Source organism: Lates calcarifer, linkage group LG16_LG22, assembly GCF_001640805.2.
Source record: "Lates calcarifer isolate ASB-BC8 linkage group LG16_LG22, TLL_Latcal_v3, whole genome shotgun sequence".
Lineage (NCBI taxonomy): Eukaryota > Metazoa > Chordata > Actinopteri > Centropomidae > Lates > Lates calcarifer.
In genome coordinates, this window is record NC_066848.1 from 3,471,886 (window position 1) to 3,490,487 (window position 18,602).

The following is an 18,602-nucleotide window of genomic DNA, read 5'->3' on the forward strand; positions in this document are numbered from 1 at the left end:
ATCTGACTCGGTAGGATATTGTTCATGTGTGACATCTAAGGAGAAAAACACTGGGAACACTCCATTTGCTGTGTTCCTTAGATGTTTTTTTTCTCCTGGTGCTGACATTTCGACTGGGTCCTGAGGGTTCCAACCTTCAAAATTCATGTTTATCTCACTTGGCATTGTAAGATATTGTCAAAATCAAAGGGAAAAAACGGTTACACCCTGTTTGCAGTGAGCTTTTATTCCTGCTTCTGACATTTTGACTGGTTTCTCATGGATAATAATTCTTGAAATAATTTGTGCACAATCCTCAGACTTCTTGTTTTTCTTCACCTGAGATATTTTCTGCTGACAGCAAAGCAGGCATGATGTTTTGTGTTTTTGTCTGTGTGTTGTTCTGGTGCATGCCCAAGTGAATGAAAACTGTTTACGTAACACGCTCTTCATCGGTCCCACATTCAGATTGCCAGACTGTGCTAGTGGAGCTGCTGGTTGCCATGGTGAGCCAGCGAATCACAGCGGAGGAACTGGCTCTATTGATTCGCCTCTTCCTGGAGAAGACCCCACCTACTGTAAATAGCAAAACCCTATCAGTCACTCAACAAACGCACTGTTAGCTTACGTTCAGGGTGTTGACACTGCTCAGCAGGGACAAGAACTTAGTTGTTAGACATCCTTCCTGTCACGCCCGCCTCTCACTCCTTCTTTAAAACTCATCAACACATAATGCTCCCCTGGGTCCACTTCTTTCTATATATAATTAACACCAACGTGTGCGGAACAGATGCGATACTTCAACTTATTAGCACAGGTCTGTTTTTAATTGGAATCCAGCAGCAGACATCATCAATAACCTGCCTCCAAGAAATAGGTTTCCAGAAGGGAAAAGAGCAGTTTATATTTAACCTGTGTTTTCTGTCTGTGAAAATGAGACACATCAGGTTTAATGCTCACACAGTTACAGCAATTAAACTGCTCAGTAACATATGGAGATGATTTTTCTTAATTTTACTTAATTTACAGATCAAAAAACAAAAGAAAACTTAATGAGAAAGTTACAGATACGTAGAGTCAGCACAGATATGCAAAGTGTTTCTTTATCAAATCTAAAATGATAAACTGTTCTTCTCACTGCCAATTTACTCTCTTATCTGCCAGGAGATTTTACTGAAGGGCATCCTACAGGTTGTTGAAGCCAACGTGAATATGGAGCCTCTTCACTTCCTGACCTTTCCGATAATCCTTGGGGGGTCAACGCCAGGAGGCGTATCCCCCGGCTCCAGACAGAACGGTGCTGCCGGGGGGAAAAGTGTTGGTTTGCTCTGGAAGGGCAAACTGTCCCCTGGGCGAAGAGAGGGGGACGCCGACTACCGACTGAGCCACCTCCGTTCCTCTCCGTGGCACATCGCTCCTCTCCACCTGCCCCTAGTGGGGCAGAACTGCTGGCCCCACATGGCTAGTGGCTTCAGCGCCTCTATGTGGCTGAGGGTGGCAGAGCAGGAGGAGAAGGACGGGGACAAAGACAAAGGTGAGAAACAGATCCTTCCCCTTTTGTACCTGATGTCCACAAAGACAAACCGGTTTTGAGATTCTCCTCTCATTGTTTTCCAGAAGAGAGTAACCCTCCTGCAGCTGAGTCTCACCATGCCTCCTCTCAGGCGGGCACACGATTAGTAGAAGAAAGCCTCATTCATATTCTGTCCATGGGCTCCAAGGCACTGATGCTTCAAGTGTGGGCAGACTTCTCCACAGGCTCTCTCACATTCAGGTGAGCTCCATTGTCGACCACAGCCTCAAAGATGTGTGAGAAGAAGAATTCATAGTTTACCAACCCTGAAATATTGTAATGTGCTGTTCCCTCAGAATATGTATAGACCCAAACGATGAGATAAAAGCAGGGCTCCTGGCTCAGGCAGACTCAGGTGAGGGGCTGCTCAGGCCGGGCCAGTGGCAGCACCTCGGCCTCACTTACACCCAGCAGCCAGAGGGCAAGAAGAATATCCACGGCCGTGTGGTTGTTTGGGTGTGTGGCATCAGGTGAGAAGCATGTGTAGTAGCAACAGCAAGAAACTTTTTAAATTAGCGTCAACAATAACTTCAGCTTTAAAACTGCTCCTCTTCTTCAGGCAATGTGAAGTTTCTCTGGACTACACCCTACCCAGAAAGTCAAGCTTATCATCTGACAGCAACAAAACCTTCTGCATGTTGGGCCACTGTACGCCGTCCTGTGAGGAGCTGTTGAAGCAGGGTGGACACTGGAGCATGGGCACTGTGCTTCTCTTCAACGGTAGGACTCCTTGTTAACTCCTGTTTGTGGTGCATCCAGTCCAGTGTCTGTAAAAGGCCGTGGCATGCCGCAGATTCTCCGCATTCTCTCAGGAGGCTTACTGAATGCTTCTCTTGTTGCCTGTAATTGTCTGTGAATGGCTTGCATCAGTGCGATCCCAACCTGTGAATCCAACTGATGTCTTCACACATGCTTTAGCCTTCTTCGCTGTCGTTGGAATTCATCGTAGGTAGCAAGTTTTTCTTCTTTGGAAGAAGAAGGACTTCGAGATTCATGAAAAACAAGAAATTAAACATCAAGGTGCACCCTGGTGCCTCAAGGGTCTCACTTTGCATCACATCATATGTTATTACTTTAATGAATTATTGATGGAGTAATATGAATAATTTACTCATGAGGGTTGATTCAGGGTCCATTTCAAATGTCTCAGCTCTTTTTTCTGGCTTCCTAATAAAAGAAATGTCCAAAATGCCAAGATATTCCTCAAGAAAGAGAACTCCCCAAGTGTCTGGACAATGGAGAAAAAATAATATAAAACGTATTTATATTTTCCTCATTTTTAATGTTTGTTATCCTAACTATATGTTTGTATTTCAGGGTCTAGAATCGGATCTGAGGAGGCCTTCTACCTGTACACCAGCGGGCCTGACCTCACCTCCATCATGCCCTGCAAGTACGGCAAGCCCAGTGGGACATTCTCCAAGTTTGTCACTCAGGAAGGGCTGAAGTGTGAGCATGTGCGAGAGATCCTGATGAAGAGCAAGGATGTGGACACAACAGCTTTGGTTGTATGTCACAAAAACATGCACTTACAAAACCCAAACACAGACAAAGAAATCATTTTATCGTCAAAGTTGTTTCATCATTTAAAATGCAGATTGATGCCGCTGTTAAACCCTGTAATTGTAGTTTGTGATTCAAGTGCTCTGTAAGCATAGCAAATCCCTCCTATGTCTCATTTATTGTTTCATTTCACGGTGAATGAGTAATGGGCTGTTCCAATTAGTTGTCATTAATGATACTGCACAGTCGGAAGTAATTTTTTCCCAATGGAAAAAGCTATTACAGTTAAGCTGCAGCTATTTCAGTGAGACTGAAAATAGTTTTTCTCCCATTAAATGCTAATAGCTTTGTTGCTAATAGCTCTGCTGATAAAAAAAGAAAAGAAGGGAGTGAGACAAAAAAAAGGAGAATGATTTCCCCTTTACATCTTTATAACTTCTCTTTTACTCAAACCAAGTCTAGCCCAGGTATTAATCCATGCTAGAGGCGAGTCGGGCTACTTATTTGAACAAAAAGATTTATTATATACCTAATATTAGAAATGATTTGAAGTTACAAGATGAAAATTAATTGTATTTCTGCACAGGAGAGCTTGGCGGTAGTGTATGCTCCCAGCAGCCCCAGAGCCTACACTATCTACGAGCCCGTGATCAGACTGAAGGGTCAGGCCAAGACGGTGGTCACCCAGCGGCCCTTCAGCTCCAAAGAGGTGCAGAGCATCTCCCTGGAGCCCAGCGCTCTCAAGGCTCTGCTCCCTACTGAGACCCAAGGCCTGCAGAGCGTCCTGCACAAGATCGGAGGAACGGGGAATTTTGTTTTCCTCTTGGCGCAGGTGGGATGATCCGTATTTTAATGAAGCTGTGGAGTGAGAGGCCAGGTTTCCTAGTTATTATACTGTGATTAAAAACTGCTCCTCTGTTACTCCTTTGCAAATTCTTTGAGCTGACATAAAGAGCAGAACATAATAACACACATTTACTTGTCAGATGTCATAGAAAAGAAACTTTAATAGGGCAAGTTTGGTCTGTGCACAGCTCATATAGATATATATAGCATAGATAGTTATTTTTAAGTGCAAAACAAAATGGAAATGCTGTATTATTTAAGTATTTTTGAATGAATTGTCTCTTGTTTGTGTGTGAATTTTGTTAAAAGCTAGACTCCTCGTCCTGTTCTGAAAATGTAACCTGAATGATTATGTCATTTTCGATCTGTGCTGAAAGAGGCAACACATAAATGCATCTGCAGACTGGCATTGTTAATGGTCACACGTTTGGCTCAGGGTTTGTTTTTTTTTTTTTTTTGTTCTCTGTTTTTTTTTTTCCCCTCTCATCCCTCATCTCGGGCTCTGCGGCATCCAGACGGTGGAGCTGAGTGACTGTGAGAAGACCCAGGCTCTGGCCCTGCGGGTGCTGCTGTCTCTGTCCAAGTTTAACCAACACCGCATCCACGAAATGGACTGTTACCATGGTTACTCTATGATCCACCAGGTCCTCATAAAGTCCAAATGCATCGTGGGATATCACATGCTGAAAGTGAGTCACACCTTGAACTCCGCATGCCGTCTCTCTATTCCCGCAAAACCTCTAGCTGATCTGTGCGGTGTTAAAAATAAATAAATAAGTTTAAAAAAATGCATTCGCCAGTGCTTGTTTTTCACCGTGAATCTGATCCGGCCCGACACTCCGGTGCCTCCCTGAGCCGGTGTGGGTGACCCCGCTGTTACTTGACCCTCTGGCTGTGTCTGTAATTGAGCTGTGTGATGGCTGTGTGCTGAAATGGATTCTGTCTGACTTGATGAAACACTGAGCTCCTGCAGAGTCACACAGTACCTCTGATTGCCTTTGTCACTGTAGGCTGAATTGTATAGCACAGAACTGCACCGATTAGTGATAACAAACACTCATAATTGTTCCTATATGAAAAGGAACATTCTGCTTTACAGTTTTTTTCACTTGTACTAATTTTTGCTATTTAAACGTCAGTAAAATTAACCTTTTCTACCTATAACTCGCTTGTCAGACGATAACTAATGCAACTAACTGTGCCTAAGACTCCGACCTTCTGTCTTACCTCAGACTACCAGAGACCCAAAGGGCTGCAAGATTTATGACCACTGCAGTGAAGCTGGTCACAAATGATAGACTTTGATCAATACAAACAGGCCTGCTCTGGGAGTAAATGGCATTGGTTTTGACAGAGTGATAAGCACGCCAAAAAATTTCATGGAGAATTTATTGATTCTCTTCCTGTCTGGGGTTCTGCACTGTAAGGTTGTTTCTGGAGAGATAGTGATTATCAATATGTTGAGGAATGTGTCTGATTAGAGTGAACAGCACTCACAAAGTTATTAGAAACACAGGACAAGCAGCTGTACTGTATTTCTGATGCGGAGGTCGTGTTTTGTCTCTGTAGACTCTGCTGGATGGGTGCTGCAGCGGACCCATCCTCGTCCTGGGGGACGACGGGCAGTTTCGTTTGGACACCGAGTCCATCGCCGTGGTGCAGGATATCAGGCTTCTCTCAGACATCCTGTTGGACTGGAAGATCTGGGCCAAGGCTGAGGTGAATAACACTTACTGTGAACTAAAATTAAGACAACAAATACATAAAATAGCAAATATTGTTTGCCAAAGATTTGTCATTTTCCAACGAGACATGACAGTAATGCACAAAATTTTTCATCATCGGTTTTTTGATCTCTCCCAAGGTCTGCTAATTTCCAATGAAGGACAGAAAGTTCAAAACATCATCATCTAATGATGAGCTTATAATAAATTAATACTCAGGGGCTACTCTCAGGTGCAGGCCAAAGATAAAATCAGAAAATACCCAGAATTAATAATTTCCACTCAGATTTTATGTCCTGACAAAGTCAGAAGTTTGGGGAGGAAACACTAATGGACTGCTAACTATGCAGTCTAGTTAGGTAAATAATAAATGGTTAAACTGGAGTGTGTGCACTGCAAAAATAATGATTCCTAGAAGTTGTGAAAGTATGTTCAACCTCATCACTAGAAGATGAAGAACCGTGTCTGTCTGTGTCATTTCCATCAGTGTGGAGTTTGGGAAACGCTGCTCGCCGCCTTGGAGATCCTCATCAGGGTGCACCACCCTCATCAGGTCTTCAACATCCGTCAGCTCCTCAAGGCTGAAGTAGTGCATCGCTTCCTGCTCGCCTGCCAGGTGTTACAGGTAGGTTGCTGTCAAAAAAAGCCACTCTCACGACGCCCCCTGTTTTCAGAGACCGTTATCAACAGCACTGTGTTTGTCTTAAGGAGCATCGGGACGAGCATCTGACTGCCATCCCCCAGGAAGTCTGTTTGTCGTTCGTCAAAATCATCCAGGAGGTGCTCGGGTCACCTCCAGACATGGACCTCCTCAAACTGATCTACAACTTCCTGTTGGCGGTTCACCCGCCCACCAACACCTACGTGTGCCACACTCCATCCAGCTTCTACTTCTCGCTGCACATAGGTGAGGAAGCGGGTGCAGTGAATGGAAAGCAGCTCCCCGTGTATCAAAGCGCCATTAATTTAATGCACTGGGTCCCTTTTGATGTGTCTGTTTGTCAGATGGGAAGCTGTACCAGGAGAAGGTGCAGTCCATTATGTACCTGAGACACTCCAACAGTGGAGGAAAGTCCGCCAGCAGCTCCGTGGTGTCGCTCTCCCCGACCGTCTTCGCCGACGCTCCCCACGAAGGTACAGCTGCTGCAGCTACATCACACTGACTTAAAAGCACTCCCCGCATCCAACACAGTGGAGATAATTAAATACAAACGTTTCAGTTTGTTGCTTAGGATGACATTATAAATGGAAAGATCAGCACTGCTTTTATGAGTGCATGTGCCTCTAACAAGGAAAATTTCTGTAACATGTTAAGTGCTGTATCAGCCTTATTTTCTCTCTGTGATGAATTACAGTCACCAGAGTTTTATTTTAAGCGCCTAATGTAAACACCATTACTTATGGGGAAAAAGCTGCTGCGTGAACATAAGGTCATTATATGTGTTTGTGAAACTCCCTCCCATCTTCCTCCACTTTTTACTTTAAAAAAGATTTAATCTAACTGCTGCTCTTAACAGTATTTCTTGCAGAATCCTTCTTTTTTATTCGTCCTATATATCTTTCTAACTACGCCTTTCTTCCTCTTTTATCTGAGCTTTTATTGTTCTACTCAGTTTTACAGTTATAAGCCTCTTTTGTCATCATAACCTCGCCTTTTTTTTATTTAATTCTTTTTATTTCTTGCAAAGCACTTTATAACTTTAGGAAATGGCTGCATAAATGAAAAAGATTTGGCTGCAATAACAAAGCAATGAGATGAAATTTAAAAATAGAAAAACAGTTGACATTTCCTTCCTGATTTACTGACCCTGTTTACTTGAGACACTTGTTTTCCTCTGTTTTATAATGCACCTGAATATAAATCGGCCCCTTGCAGCCATCAGTTACAAAAGGATGAATCATTTTGTTTTGTTTCCCAGGACATCTCCACGCTCCTTCTCCTGAACATGGAGGTGATGATCAGTCATTACGCCCCCCTAGTCTGGCGCCGTCTCCTTACTCTTCCCCGTTGCTGACACCTCGACACGGACACGGTAGCTCAAACGAGGCCGGCGAAGGTGACGGGGTTTCCCTCGCCACTCAGCAGGCTCGGGGCAGCACAGAAACACTCAAGAAGGGCGGTGGCGGTGGCGGTGGCGGCGGCGGTGACGAGCAGCTCCTGAGCAGCTGTGAATCGGCCAAGACGATCTGCGACTCCAAGGACGTAGGCGAGGGAGGAGCCTTACGCACCCCTTCCATCAGCGTGGAGGAGGAGCGGGACGAGGCGGCGGAGGTGGACAGCCTGGCGGAGGGAAGCGTGGGAGTGGCGGAGTCTGAGGACAGGTTTGACTGGGCCAGTGACGAGGCGCCACGTCGGCCTGACAGTCTGAAAGGCATCCAGTCCTTCCAGAGGAGCCACAGCAACCTGGCCAGTCTCGGTCTGGCCTTCCCAGCTCCGAATGGCTCGTTGGCAATCGGACGCTGGCCCAGCGTGGCCGACCGAGGCTCCATGCCTGAAGACTGGGAGAGCTACACTTACTCTCCTGGCTACGAGAGGGCCCACAGCAAGACCGAGTCCAATGACAGGTACCCTGCCTTTAACACCACGGCTTGCTTATCTGAGTATCCTGGGGGTTTGGTTGTTTTGCATAACTATAGAATTTCTCTGATAGAGGAAGAATTCTTGTTTGGGGATTTGCATGATCTTCAGCCTTCTTAACTTTGAAAATGATTTGCACTTTAGTTTCAGTTTGTGTGTCTTCCTGCCAGATGCCAGCTAAAGCTGACTGCAGATTAAAAAGGAGATTTGCTCCTCGTAATTCTGTTTTCGCAAAAGTCACCTTTGTGTTTTTTATTAGACACAAAGTGAGCTGTCTGACAGTAAGAGGTCTGCTTGGATTCGCTGGTGAATTTAAAGCAGTCCCGAAAACTTTCAAGGCTCAAAATAATGGCTTTAATCCAAATTTGTGGCCAGTGTCTGATTTTATACACAAGTTAGTGACAGAAATATCAATCAATCTTGGACACAATTTCATTTTCTGCATACCTTAAGATTATATTAAAATATTTTGGCTAGGTATTCAGGCACTGGAGTCTAATCTGTGTGTTCCTTAGGTCCAGTACCGAGGACTGCCTGGTGCTGATCTGCTGCGGACTCTATGACCTCCTGAGGGGCGTCTTGCTGCTGTTGCCTGATCTCATGCTCGAGGAGGTGATGGACAAACTCATCCAGCCAGAGGCCCTCATTGTCCTGGTCAACCACTCGTCACCGCTCATCCAGCAAGGAGTCATGAAGGTTGGCTCAGTGTCCTCTCTGATTTGGTGCCAGGAGTCGAGCTTTTACTGCTTTAACTGCTGTCACTGTGGCGTTCCCAAAAAGTCATATTTACACGTTTGTTTTACATTTTATGCTTTTAGCAAACACTTTTCTCTCAAACCGCTCAGAGCGAGTGAAACTGTCGCACAAGATTAATGTCATAGTTTTATAGACTGTTAAGAAGAAAGTGTGTACCCCAGTGCATCAAGTCAAACAACCATAAACTTGTAAAGGTTAAACAGCCAGAAAAAAGAGTCCACAGTCGTTGTTACACTTTGTTTTTTTCATTGTATAGATTAAATAAACAAGATGCTAATTAGCGAGTTAGGAAATCTAAGCTACCTCTCCTTTGCTGTGTGTTAAAACCTCCTATTATTCTCGCCCCTCTCTCCCAGCTGCTGGATGCCTATTTCAGCCGAGCCATCAAGGAGCAGAAGGAGAAATTCCTCAAGAACCACGGCTTCTCGCTGCTCGCAAACCAGCTATACATCCACCAGGGCAGCCAGGGGCTCCTCGAATGCTTCCTGGAGATGCTGTTCGGACGGCCGGTGGGCCTAGAGGAAGAGTGAGTCCTGGAACGATATATTTGTCAACGATATGATTAAATGTGTTTGATGCAGACACATCTGCAGACACGTTCTACCCTTATTTTTCTTTTTTGTCTGTCTTTCCAGTCTGGACCTGGAGGAAATGGAAAATATCTCACCTTTCAGAAAACGCTGCATTATCCCAGTGTTAGGTCTTATTGAAAACTCCCTGTATGAGAACTCGTTGGTGCACAACATCCTGTGTATGCTGCTGCAGCTCCTCAACGCCTGCCCCAAGCTGGCAGACATCCTGCTAGACCACGGGCTGCTCTACGTGCTCTTTAACACCCTCTCCACCCTCAATGGCATGGAGAACGGGTAAGGCTGCCAGAACAGAGGATGATTCATTCAAACACCTCCATGATTTCACGGGTTTTGTCTTGAACCTTTCAGCCATGAATTAAATGATTAATCCTCTCACTGTTCATTGATCTGGCATATACGAGTGGTAGACTCACTTCTCCTGCTTCACATTTTCTTGTTTTTCCCCCGTCCTCCCTCTGCAGTATTCCCCTGAATGACTACAAGCTCCTGGTGTGTGACATCCAGCAGCTGTTAGTGGCTGTGACTATACACTCCTGCAGCTCTTCGGGGTCCCAGTACTTCCGCATCATCGAAGACCTCATTACCTTGTTGGGTTTCATGCAGACCAGCAAGATGCGTCGTACACAGGGTGAGGACTGGATTTCTGGAAATTCAATACACATGCAAAATACATCAGTGTTGTCATCTTCTGTGCTCTGCAGTTCTGGATGATATCAAGCTGTCAGGGAGAAACTGGGCTGTCACTTCATTATCTACAACTGCAGAGTGGAATCTAATTTGAGAAAAAACATAATTTGAGAACTATCTCACATCTCCTTCGTCCCACTAAATGGTTTTCTCTCATTTGTCCCTAAATTTGCTCTCTGAAAAATAATCTCTCCCATCTTCTTTCTCATTAGTGTTTATGTCTTTACAATTTTTTTGATCTGATATAATCATCCTGTGATCACACAAACGTTACAAAAGCATCATGACTACATGGCACCCTTTATTTTTAGTTGTAGCTTTAGTAATCATACTCAGCTGTGTTTTTGCCTCCATTGAGCATAAAGCGAGCACCACAGTTTGTTTACTTCAACTTGATGACTGCGCGTAAGATTTGTGCTTTGATTCTGAAACTGAGACCGAAACTGCAATACAATATCATATCGCAATACAGGATAACAGAGCTGCAATACCCCATCCCTAAACCCCAACCTGCTGCCACCACAATAAACACTAAATCACTAAAATATTATTCTATTTAAAGTCTACCAGCTGCTTGTTTCACATCACTGTTTTGGTCCAATCTCCATCGAGTGAGTAAAAGTTAGGCTCAAAAGGAATAATAACCCTGAGATTGCAGACCCCTCCTGTGCATGTTCAAGTCAGCAGTGTGGGAACATTTTGGTTTAACCCCACCAAAACAAAACAAGAAAACCAAAGTACAGAACCGTGCATTTGTTACAGCTCCATCTATGACACCAGATTGCTATATAAGGCTCTGTTTGTGGACAAGTTTTATTTGATAAAATGTTCCCCAGGAGCAAAAAAGAATTTAATATTGGCAGATGAAAACATCATATATTAAGCAGTGTTGGTTGTTGCATTAGAAAACTGGAAAGATAAGAAATGTTACAACAGCTGTCAACGTTAGAAACTCTTGAACCTCTCAGTAAATTGCCGATCCATGATGCCCATCAAACTGATTCGACAAACAGGAGATTACAAGAAAGAACAAAGAGTACTGAGTCCATAAAGCTTGGCTAACTTCTAACTTCATTGTCTCTATTTTTCCCCAGAGATGGCAGTGGCTTTGCAGTTCCGCGTCCTTCAGTCAGCCATTGAATTCATAAAGACAACAGCCAATCAGGAGCCTCAGAAGCTGAGCAGCTCCGTCAATGCGCCGAGCTCTCCGCACCACGCCATCTATCAGAAGCGCAAGAGCATCGCAGGTGAGTGTTTCCAAACAGTAGAAGTCAGTGACCACGGCCTGTTTTCACTGCTCCACTCTCACCTGTCTGTTTTATTGATCCTCTCCTCATCCACGATCTGAAGGTTCCATTGCCATGAAAGACTCCATTATCCCCCGCATCCCCAGGCAGCACTACTGCTCCTATGGCCAGATCCCCCTGTCCCCTCCCTTCAGCTTCCTGTCCCAGGACTCCCCCCTCCCCTCCCCCTCAGGAGCTCCATCCTACATGCTCCACTGTGACGCAGGTAGCTGGGACCGCGGTCCACGGCGGAGAACATCCTCCCTGCCATGGGGCATGTCTCCCACTTTTTTGTGAACTCACCCTTTCTCTGCCCTCCTCCCCCTTTAACCTTTGGGGGTTAATTTGCCCAGTACGCTCGTGTGTGCTACTGGTGCCTTTGTGTGTGCATGTTTGAATGCTTAACTAAATCAGCGTTAAGCATTTCAGCACAGATGGCATTTTGATCAGTGAATCTGTATAATCTTCTCCGTGTTCAATGATACATGAAACATCTGCACAACCTTACTCTTAACTTGAAAGGGGAAAAAAAAAACATGTGCGCTTTTACTCGCAAATGGTGTACCCATCGTGAAGTGTCCTCACAGCTGAGCTCATACCAATATTGTGCTTTGTAGGCCGTCGCCGGTTCTCTCTGGCCCAGACTGACTCTCTCCTGATGCGGATGCGCTCTGTAGCCAGCGATGAGCTCAACCAGATGATGCAGAGGAGGATGAGCCAGGAAAACCCCATCCGTGCCAGCGAGACGGAGTTCGTCCAGCGGCTACAGAGGCTCGTGGTTCTCGCTGTCAACAGACTCATTTACTACGGTAACAAAAAAAACTTGTTCTCCCCCCACTTATCTATTCTAATCTCCATTTTCTCCTTGCGGTCTAATCCTGGCTCTGTTCGTTTTCAGATGTGAGTCAGGACTTATTTGACCTGCTGAATATCCCAGACTCCCCAGACCAGCAGCTTTTCACGCCAGATCCAGGTGATCAGCCGCAGGACGAGGGCGGCTCCGCCTCTGTCCCACACTCCCCTACGCCCTTCACCCTGCCACCTGCCAGCAAGAAGAGCTTTCAGAAGGACATCCTCAAACTCATGATGGACGGGATCAAAATCAGCCTGGTAGGACAAAGGACTCTTTTTTTTTTTTTTTTTTTTTTTTTTTAGCTGTAAAGAGCTGAGTTGTCACATCGTGATGCCGTACGTTGACGCTTGTGATCTCACAGGGCAGCACGGGTCGGGGAGGGGCCCCACATCAGCAGTGGCGGAGGATCCTGTGGTCGTGTCGGGACACTTTTCGGGTTCAAATCGGCCGCCTCCTGGTGCACACGCTCAGCCCTGCGCTTCCCCTGTCTGACAGGAAAGAGGCGCTGGAGTTTGTGTTTGATCCCAGGCACTTGGATATCCTGAAGGAGAGTCTCAGCCCGGGTCTGGAGGTGAGTGTGAAGGATATGTGTTGATAAAATCCATTCCACCTTCCTACAGACAGGAGACAGTTTTTCAGGAGTTGTCAAGCTTTGGTTCTAAAATAACTCTTGACAGTTTTTTAAGCTCTTCATCTGCTGCCTTGCATTGTCATTCTCTCACTCTGCATCCTCCTCTCAGGCTTTACTGAAGGTCAGCGAGCCGTAGAAGGCTCGCTTCTTGTCCATCACAGCCACAAATGAAAATTTTAATCCTCCGTCCTTCCCTTTAACTCTCCTACTCTCTCTCTTTTTCGCTCAGCACGGACCAAAGTTGTCGCTGTACCTGTACGAGATGCTCCACGATCACAAGGACAGCCTCACCAAAGACGAGCAGAACGCTGTGGGTGTATTCATGACCTCGCTCAAGCTCTGCGGCCATCGCTGCATCCCCCCCAACGCTCCGCACAAACAAGACTTGCTCAGGGCCATAAAAGAGGTAAGTCCCTACAAAGGCTGTCGTTTGCTAAAAGGGAAGGAAAACAGCTTCTAAGCCTTTTTTGATAGGACATTTGAAATACCAATTTTTGTGCAGGTGGATCCAAAAAATGCTAAGTACAACCCTGTCAGCTTTAAATGCTAAGAACCTGTTTACTTGTGTTTTTGTTCGCACAGGAGAAATTCAAATACGAAGCAGAGGAGAGAACAAGCAAAGTGGCATGGGAAAAGAAAATGGTCAACACTCAGAGGAAGTGCGTCTCTGCTTTTTTTTTTTTTCCTAATGTGAAATTGATGTTCAGCTCAAGAAAACAGCGTAAAGAATCGTGTCTTTGTTCCCCTCTTGTATTCACTCCATTCTTTTCTTATTTCTCTTGCAGTCTTATCCAGAGGCTTGATGGAAAGTCCAAGGACATTTCCAAGATTGCAGCTGATATAACTCAGAATGTGTCTCTGCGGCAAGGCATGGAGAGAAAGAAAGTCATCCAGCACATCAGGGGACTCTATAAGACTGACCTCAGCGCCAGCCGCCACTGGCAGGAGCTGGTGCAGCAGCTCACGCATGACCGGTGGGCATGGGAATTTATTTCTCACATGGGAAAGTGCAGTAATTAAATCGTTACTGTAATGATGATTGTTTTTCTCATTAAAAAAAAAAAAGCAGCAGGGAAAATGACATTCTAACGTTTCAGTAATTTGTTTCAGCGCTGTTTGGTACGACCAGACATCCTACCCAACGTCCTGGCAGCTGGACCCCACCGAAGGGCCGAACCGGGAGCGACGGCGGCTACAGAGATGCTACCTCACCATCCCCAACAAATACCTGCTCAAGGACAGACGCAAGCCTGAAGGTGGATACACTTTTTAGTGCCAAAATTCTGACTGTACTAGTGTGCTTGTCGTCCTTTATCTGACCTCTGTGTTTTGTTTAGACACCGTGAAGCCAGCGCTGTCCTTCCTGTTTGAAGATAAGACTCACTCCTCCTTCTCCTCCACTGTCAAAGACAAAGCCACCAGCGAGCCCATCAGGTATAATGTCCCTCCTCTCTGTCTCTCTGCACTGTTTGTAAGCCTTTAGAAAACATCAGATTTGTCTCACGAAGCCGGGGATGATCTGAGGAAAGTGCATAAATGTCTAATAGACTCAGAGATGTCTGTGCTTTATTCAGAGGGTGCATTTCTTATATGAGAAATGTCTTTTTGTTTTTAGGTTCACCAGACGGTGCATCAGCGTCGCCCCCTCCAGAGAGACAGCAGGGGAGCTACTTCTGGGTAAGTCACTGACCGTTGCTCACAGCTGCTCCATGCATAATATACTCAGGCAGTCACAAGGCACAAAGACTAATGTGCTCTCTCTGGGGCACTAGAAAATGTGCTCTTCCCTCACACACAAGTGTGTGTTAGTTATTCAGTGGGGGAAGCTTTTGTTTGTCTTGTTCTTAGTACACCAAATCTCACTCCCCATGCGCTGTCTCATAGGAAAGTCTGGGATGTACTTTGTGGAGGACAACGCCGCCGATGCTCATGACCACCAGGTAAAGCCAGACTTAAGCTGTCCGGGCTTATTCCCCTCCACTTTACGTATTGAGTCTGCCTGGTGTCTCAACCACCGGATGTGTTTATGTGTTCGGACAGAGCCTTCACGGAGAGACCGAGGCGCCCTCTTTCTCCTGGACGTACGAGGAGATCAAGGAGGTGCACAAGCGCTGGTGGCAGCTGCGAGACAACGCCGTGGAGATATTCCTCACAAATGGCAGGACCCTGCTGTTAGCCTTTGACAACACCAAGGTGAGGTGGAAAAAACACAAGTCACACGGAATAAAAATGAAGGAATCCACGCTGTCAGTGCTCAAGAAATGAATGCTGATATTACTTGTGACTGGCATACAGTAGATCCTCCGGCTTATTTACTTAAGCTGTTCCATTTTTATTATTGCAAAGGACTGACTGGGCTTATCATCCATAACTAGACTACCCAACAAGATCACAAGAGAAAAATTCAATCCATGTTTCATCTGAATATTAAAATGTAGCCACACAGGATGGACTGTGATAAAAAATGACAAGATGAAAGAGCCCGCTGATGCTCAAAGAAAAAGATGTATGAATAGAAATTAAAAGAAGCTATTTTACTGTGAGAGTTAATTGTTGAATTGCCTTTTTGGTATTCTGTCCCTGATGCCCGTCGAGCTCTGTGGTATTCTCTGCCAGGAATCAATCAGGATAATAAGATACTGTACCATCATACTCTGGAAGAAAAAACTATTATTATTTTACACTACTTTCAATGAAATATTTAAAGAATGTTAGAATATGGTGGGACAACTGACTTTTAAGCAAAGAAAGAGTTGCCTGCAGGTGTTTCCAAAGCAGAAAAGTCAAACTCGGTCGTCCTCAGACTGTTGGTGGACTTAAAAAACCTTTCCTGGATAAACAGGGAGGAAGGTATTTTCTTTTTCTTTGTAGGTTTACTTCAGGTTTAGACTGATATTGTTTTTGTTTTTCTCATTTTATTGATCTTCCTCTAAAACTTTCACTTGTCCATTTGGTTGAACTGTTCAAATGCTAAACTAAGAGGGTGATTAGCATCAGCATGCTGGCTGCAGACTCTAATAGCTGCCATCTTGAATTCTTATCTTGGGGTTGGCGAGGTGGCTCTGACTTTCCAAGTTGGAAATCCGGCCTCAGGGGCATTCCAGTTGAAATTTCCTACCAGGAAGTACAACTGGAACGCACCATTAGTCTTGTATAAGTATGGTTTTGCTTGGTGTGGTGGAAAAGTTTTAGCTTTTAGATGAATGAAACTAAAACTTTTTTCCAGTGGTGCAGCATACTAAGAGACACAAGTCTTTTTCCATATTTCCTTCCGTGTTGGAAATAATCTCACGTTTCTCCTCGTGTTCCCGCTTTAGTTCCGTGACGACGTCTACCACAACATCCTGACCTCTGACCTGCCCAACCTGCTGGAGCACGGAAACATCACGGCGCTCACGCAGCTCTGGGGCTCGGGTCAGATCTCTAACTTCGAGTACCTCACGCACCTCAACAAGCACGCGGGCCGCTCCTTCAACGACCTCATGCAGTACCCCGTGTTCCCCTTCATCCTGCGAGATTACACCAGCGAGACGCTCGACCTGCAGGACCCGAACATCTACAGGTTGGTGCTGGATGGTTACTGTGGTAGGAGAGGCATTTGAGGTTATGAGAAATCGTGGTTTATTACTACTTTGCTTCCCTTCTGTTGCCGTGCAGGAATTTGAGCAAACCCATCGCAGTCCAGTCGAAAGAAAAAGAGGATCGTTACGTGGATAATTACAGGGTAAGTCCGGCCCTGCTTCACTTTTTTTAGCACCCGTGTTCGATAAGAAAACACAACTGATGCCTGTGTTTTGTCGTGCAGTACCTGGAGGAGGAGTACAAGAAGGGCATCCGCGAGGACGACCCCATGCCTCCCGTCCAGCCTTACCACTACGGCTCACACTACTCCAACAGCGGCACCGTGCTGCACTTCCTGGTCCGGATGCCCCCGTTCACCAAGATGTTCCTCGCGTACCAGGGTGAGTCACAACGTCAGACGCTTTCTAAAAGTCAAGGAGGGGAAACTGTTAAGGCAGGAAGAAGTCTCCAGCTGCATTATTTTATACTTTATCTATAGTTTGTAAATGTTAATTGACTGACAGGCCGCGGCTCTTTAGCAGCAGATAATTATCATACAGCTCTGAAAAAGCTTTTAGCAGCACCTGTCTGCGCTGCACTGACGGCTCCATCTTTAGGCTTTTAGTCCTGAGACGCTGGAGCTGAGCAGCATGTCACCGTAGCTGTGTTGTGTCACATGAATTAGCCATGAAAGGTTACTTCATCTTTATACTTTTCTCTGATCAACTCCTCACCCTCCTTCCTCGTTCTCTTCTCTCTTTCTTCCGTTCGTGTTAATTATTTTTTGTCATTCATGCGTCTCTCTCCCCTCTGATCCTCCGAGGCATCTTTTTGTGTGATCGTAAATTTATTCAGCCAGCGTGGTGTCCAAGGTCATGAAAGGGGATCTTTTCAATCAGTGAGTTGAATCTGTAATTAGATTGTCTTTGGCCCTTAATCAGACCAGAGCTTTGATATCCCGGACCGGACGTTTCACTCCATGAACACCACGTGGCGACTGTCCTCCTACGAGTCCATGACTGATGTGAAAGAGCTCATCCCAGAGTTTTTCTACCTCCCAGAATTTCTGGTCAACAGAGAGGGTAATTATTCTCACCACTTCCTTTAACCTTTATACCTATCTTTAATTCCTCCATGCATTTATTTATCACTTTTTATGCCTCTGCAGGTTTTGATTTCGGGGTTCGACAGAACGGCGAGAGGGTGAATCATGTGAATTTGCCGCCCTGGGCTCGCAACGACCCGCGTCTCTTCATCCTGATCCACCGACAGGCGCTGGAGTCCGACCAGGTCTCCCAGACGCTGTGCCAGTGGATCGACCTGGTGTTCGGGCTCAAGCAGAAAGGCAAAGCAGCCGTCCATGCCATCAACGTCTTCCACCCGGCTGTAAGAAGCTGCTGATCACCAGAATTATTGGGAGAATATTAGAGTTGTTGTTGCTTATATTAGTTTTATATCATTCTTCGCAGACATATTTTGGCATGGACGTCTCGGCTGTAGAAGACCCGGTGCAGCGACGGGCCCTGGAGACGATGATCAAGACGTACGGGCAGACGCCTAGGCAGCTCTTCAACGCCTCTCATATCAGCAGGGCCGGACCAAAACTCACGATGGAGGGGGAGCTGCCAGCAGCCATGGGACTCCTGGTTCAGCTGGCCTTCAGAGAAACCAGGGAACAGGCCAAGGAAATAGTGTGCCCGGTAAATCTCCTCCAGCGGCTCTGGCCACCCGCTGTGCGCCGAGGATGACTTAATGCATCGTCCATGAAATGAAGTGCTTCTCACCTGGCAATTTGCCTCTTCCTTCCCCCCACAGAGCCCGCTGCCCTGGATCAAAGGTCTGAAGTGGGGCGAGTACGTGGGCTCGCCCTCTGCTCCGGACCCAGTGGTGTGCTTTAGCCAGCCTCATGGGGAGAGGTTCGGCTCCCTGCTGGCTCTGCCGACGCGAGCCATCTGCGGGCTGTCCCGCAAGTTCTGCCTCATGATGATTTATAGCAAGGAGCAGGGTAGGAAGCCCACAACTCAGCCGCAAG

The 18,602-nt window shown here is 45.9% G+C and overlaps 1 protein-coding gene across 10 annotated transcripts in view; it reads left to right on the forward strand.

Annotated features, from left to right (window-relative positions):
- lyst (lysosomal trafficking regulator) overlaps positions 1 to 18,602 on the forward strand; it is a 53,191-nt gene that overhangs the window by 30,298 nt on the left and 4,291 nt on the right. For 7 of the 10 annotated variants that reach the window (XM_051076683.1, XM_018680266.2, XM_018680268.2 and 4 more), the window contains 37 exons: positions 448 to 557; positions 1,144 to 1,513; positions 1,597 to 1,753; positions 1,849 to 2,022; positions 2,112 to 2,272; positions 2,870 to 3,060; positions 3,642 to 3,887; positions 4,417 to 4,590; positions 5,471 to 5,620; positions 6,113 to 6,250; positions 6,334 to 6,532; positions 6,631 to 6,759; positions 7,545 to 8,190; positions 8,719 to 8,899; positions 9,316 to 9,485; positions 9,595 to 9,825; positions 10,014 to 10,180; positions 11,334 to 11,486; positions 11,590 to 11,751; positions 12,143 to 12,334; positions 12,424 to 12,635; positions 12,740 to 12,949; positions 13,239 to 13,415; positions 13,592 to 13,668; positions 13,795 to 13,983; positions 14,120 to 14,265; positions 14,347 to 14,443; positions 14,625 to 14,686; positions 14,894 to 14,949; positions 15,050 to 15,202; positions 16,327 to 16,571; positions 16,667 to 16,733; positions 16,815 to 16,971; positions 17,512 to 17,652; positions 17,739 to 17,956; positions 18,040 to 18,270; positions 18,386 to 18,575. In XM_051076683.1, the coding sequence (XP_050932640.1) occupies positions 448 to 557; positions 1,144 to 1,513; positions 1,597 to 1,753; positions 1,849 to 2,022; positions 2,112 to 2,272; positions 2,870 to 3,060; positions 3,642 to 3,887; positions 4,417 to 4,590; positions 5,471 to 5,620; positions 6,113 to 6,250; positions 6,334 to 6,532; positions 6,631 to 6,759; positions 7,545 to 8,190; positions 8,719 to 8,899; positions 9,316 to 9,485; positions 9,595 to 9,825; positions 10,014 to 10,180; positions 11,334 to 11,486; positions 11,590 to 11,751; positions 12,143 to 12,334; positions 12,424 to 12,635; positions 12,740 to 12,949; positions 13,239 to 13,415; positions 13,592 to 13,668; positions 13,795 to 13,983; positions 14,120 to 14,265; positions 14,347 to 14,443; positions 14,625 to 14,686; positions 14,894 to 14,949; positions 15,050 to 15,202; positions 16,327 to 16,571; positions 16,667 to 16,733; positions 16,815 to 16,971; positions 17,512 to 17,652; positions 17,739 to 17,956; positions 18,040 to 18,270; positions 18,386 to 18,575 (6,729 nt within the window). The remainder of the gene's footprint in view (positions 1 to 447; positions 558 to 1,143; positions 1,514 to 1,596; positions 1,754 to 1,848; positions 2,023 to 2,111; positions 2,273 to 2,869; positions 3,061 to 3,641; positions 3,888 to 4,416; positions 4,591 to 5,470; positions 5,621 to 6,112; positions 6,251 to 6,333; positions 6,533 to 6,630; positions 6,760 to 7,544; positions 8,191 to 8,718; positions 8,900 to 9,315; positions 9,486 to 9,594; positions 9,826 to 10,013; positions 10,181 to 11,333; positions 11,487 to 11,589; positions 11,752 to 12,142; positions 12,335 to 12,423; positions 12,636 to 12,739; positions 12,950 to 13,238; positions 13,416 to 13,591; positions 13,669 to 13,794; positions 13,984 to 14,119; positions 14,266 to 14,346; positions 14,444 to 14,624; positions 14,687 to 14,893; positions 14,950 to 15,049; positions 15,203 to 16,326; positions 16,572 to 16,666; positions 16,734 to 16,814; positions 16,972 to 17,511; positions 17,653 to 17,738; positions 17,957 to 18,039; positions 18,271 to 18,385; positions 18,576 to 18,602) is intronic. The other 3 variants (XM_018680272.2, XM_018680273.2, XM_018680269.2) reach the window with 2 other exon arrangements.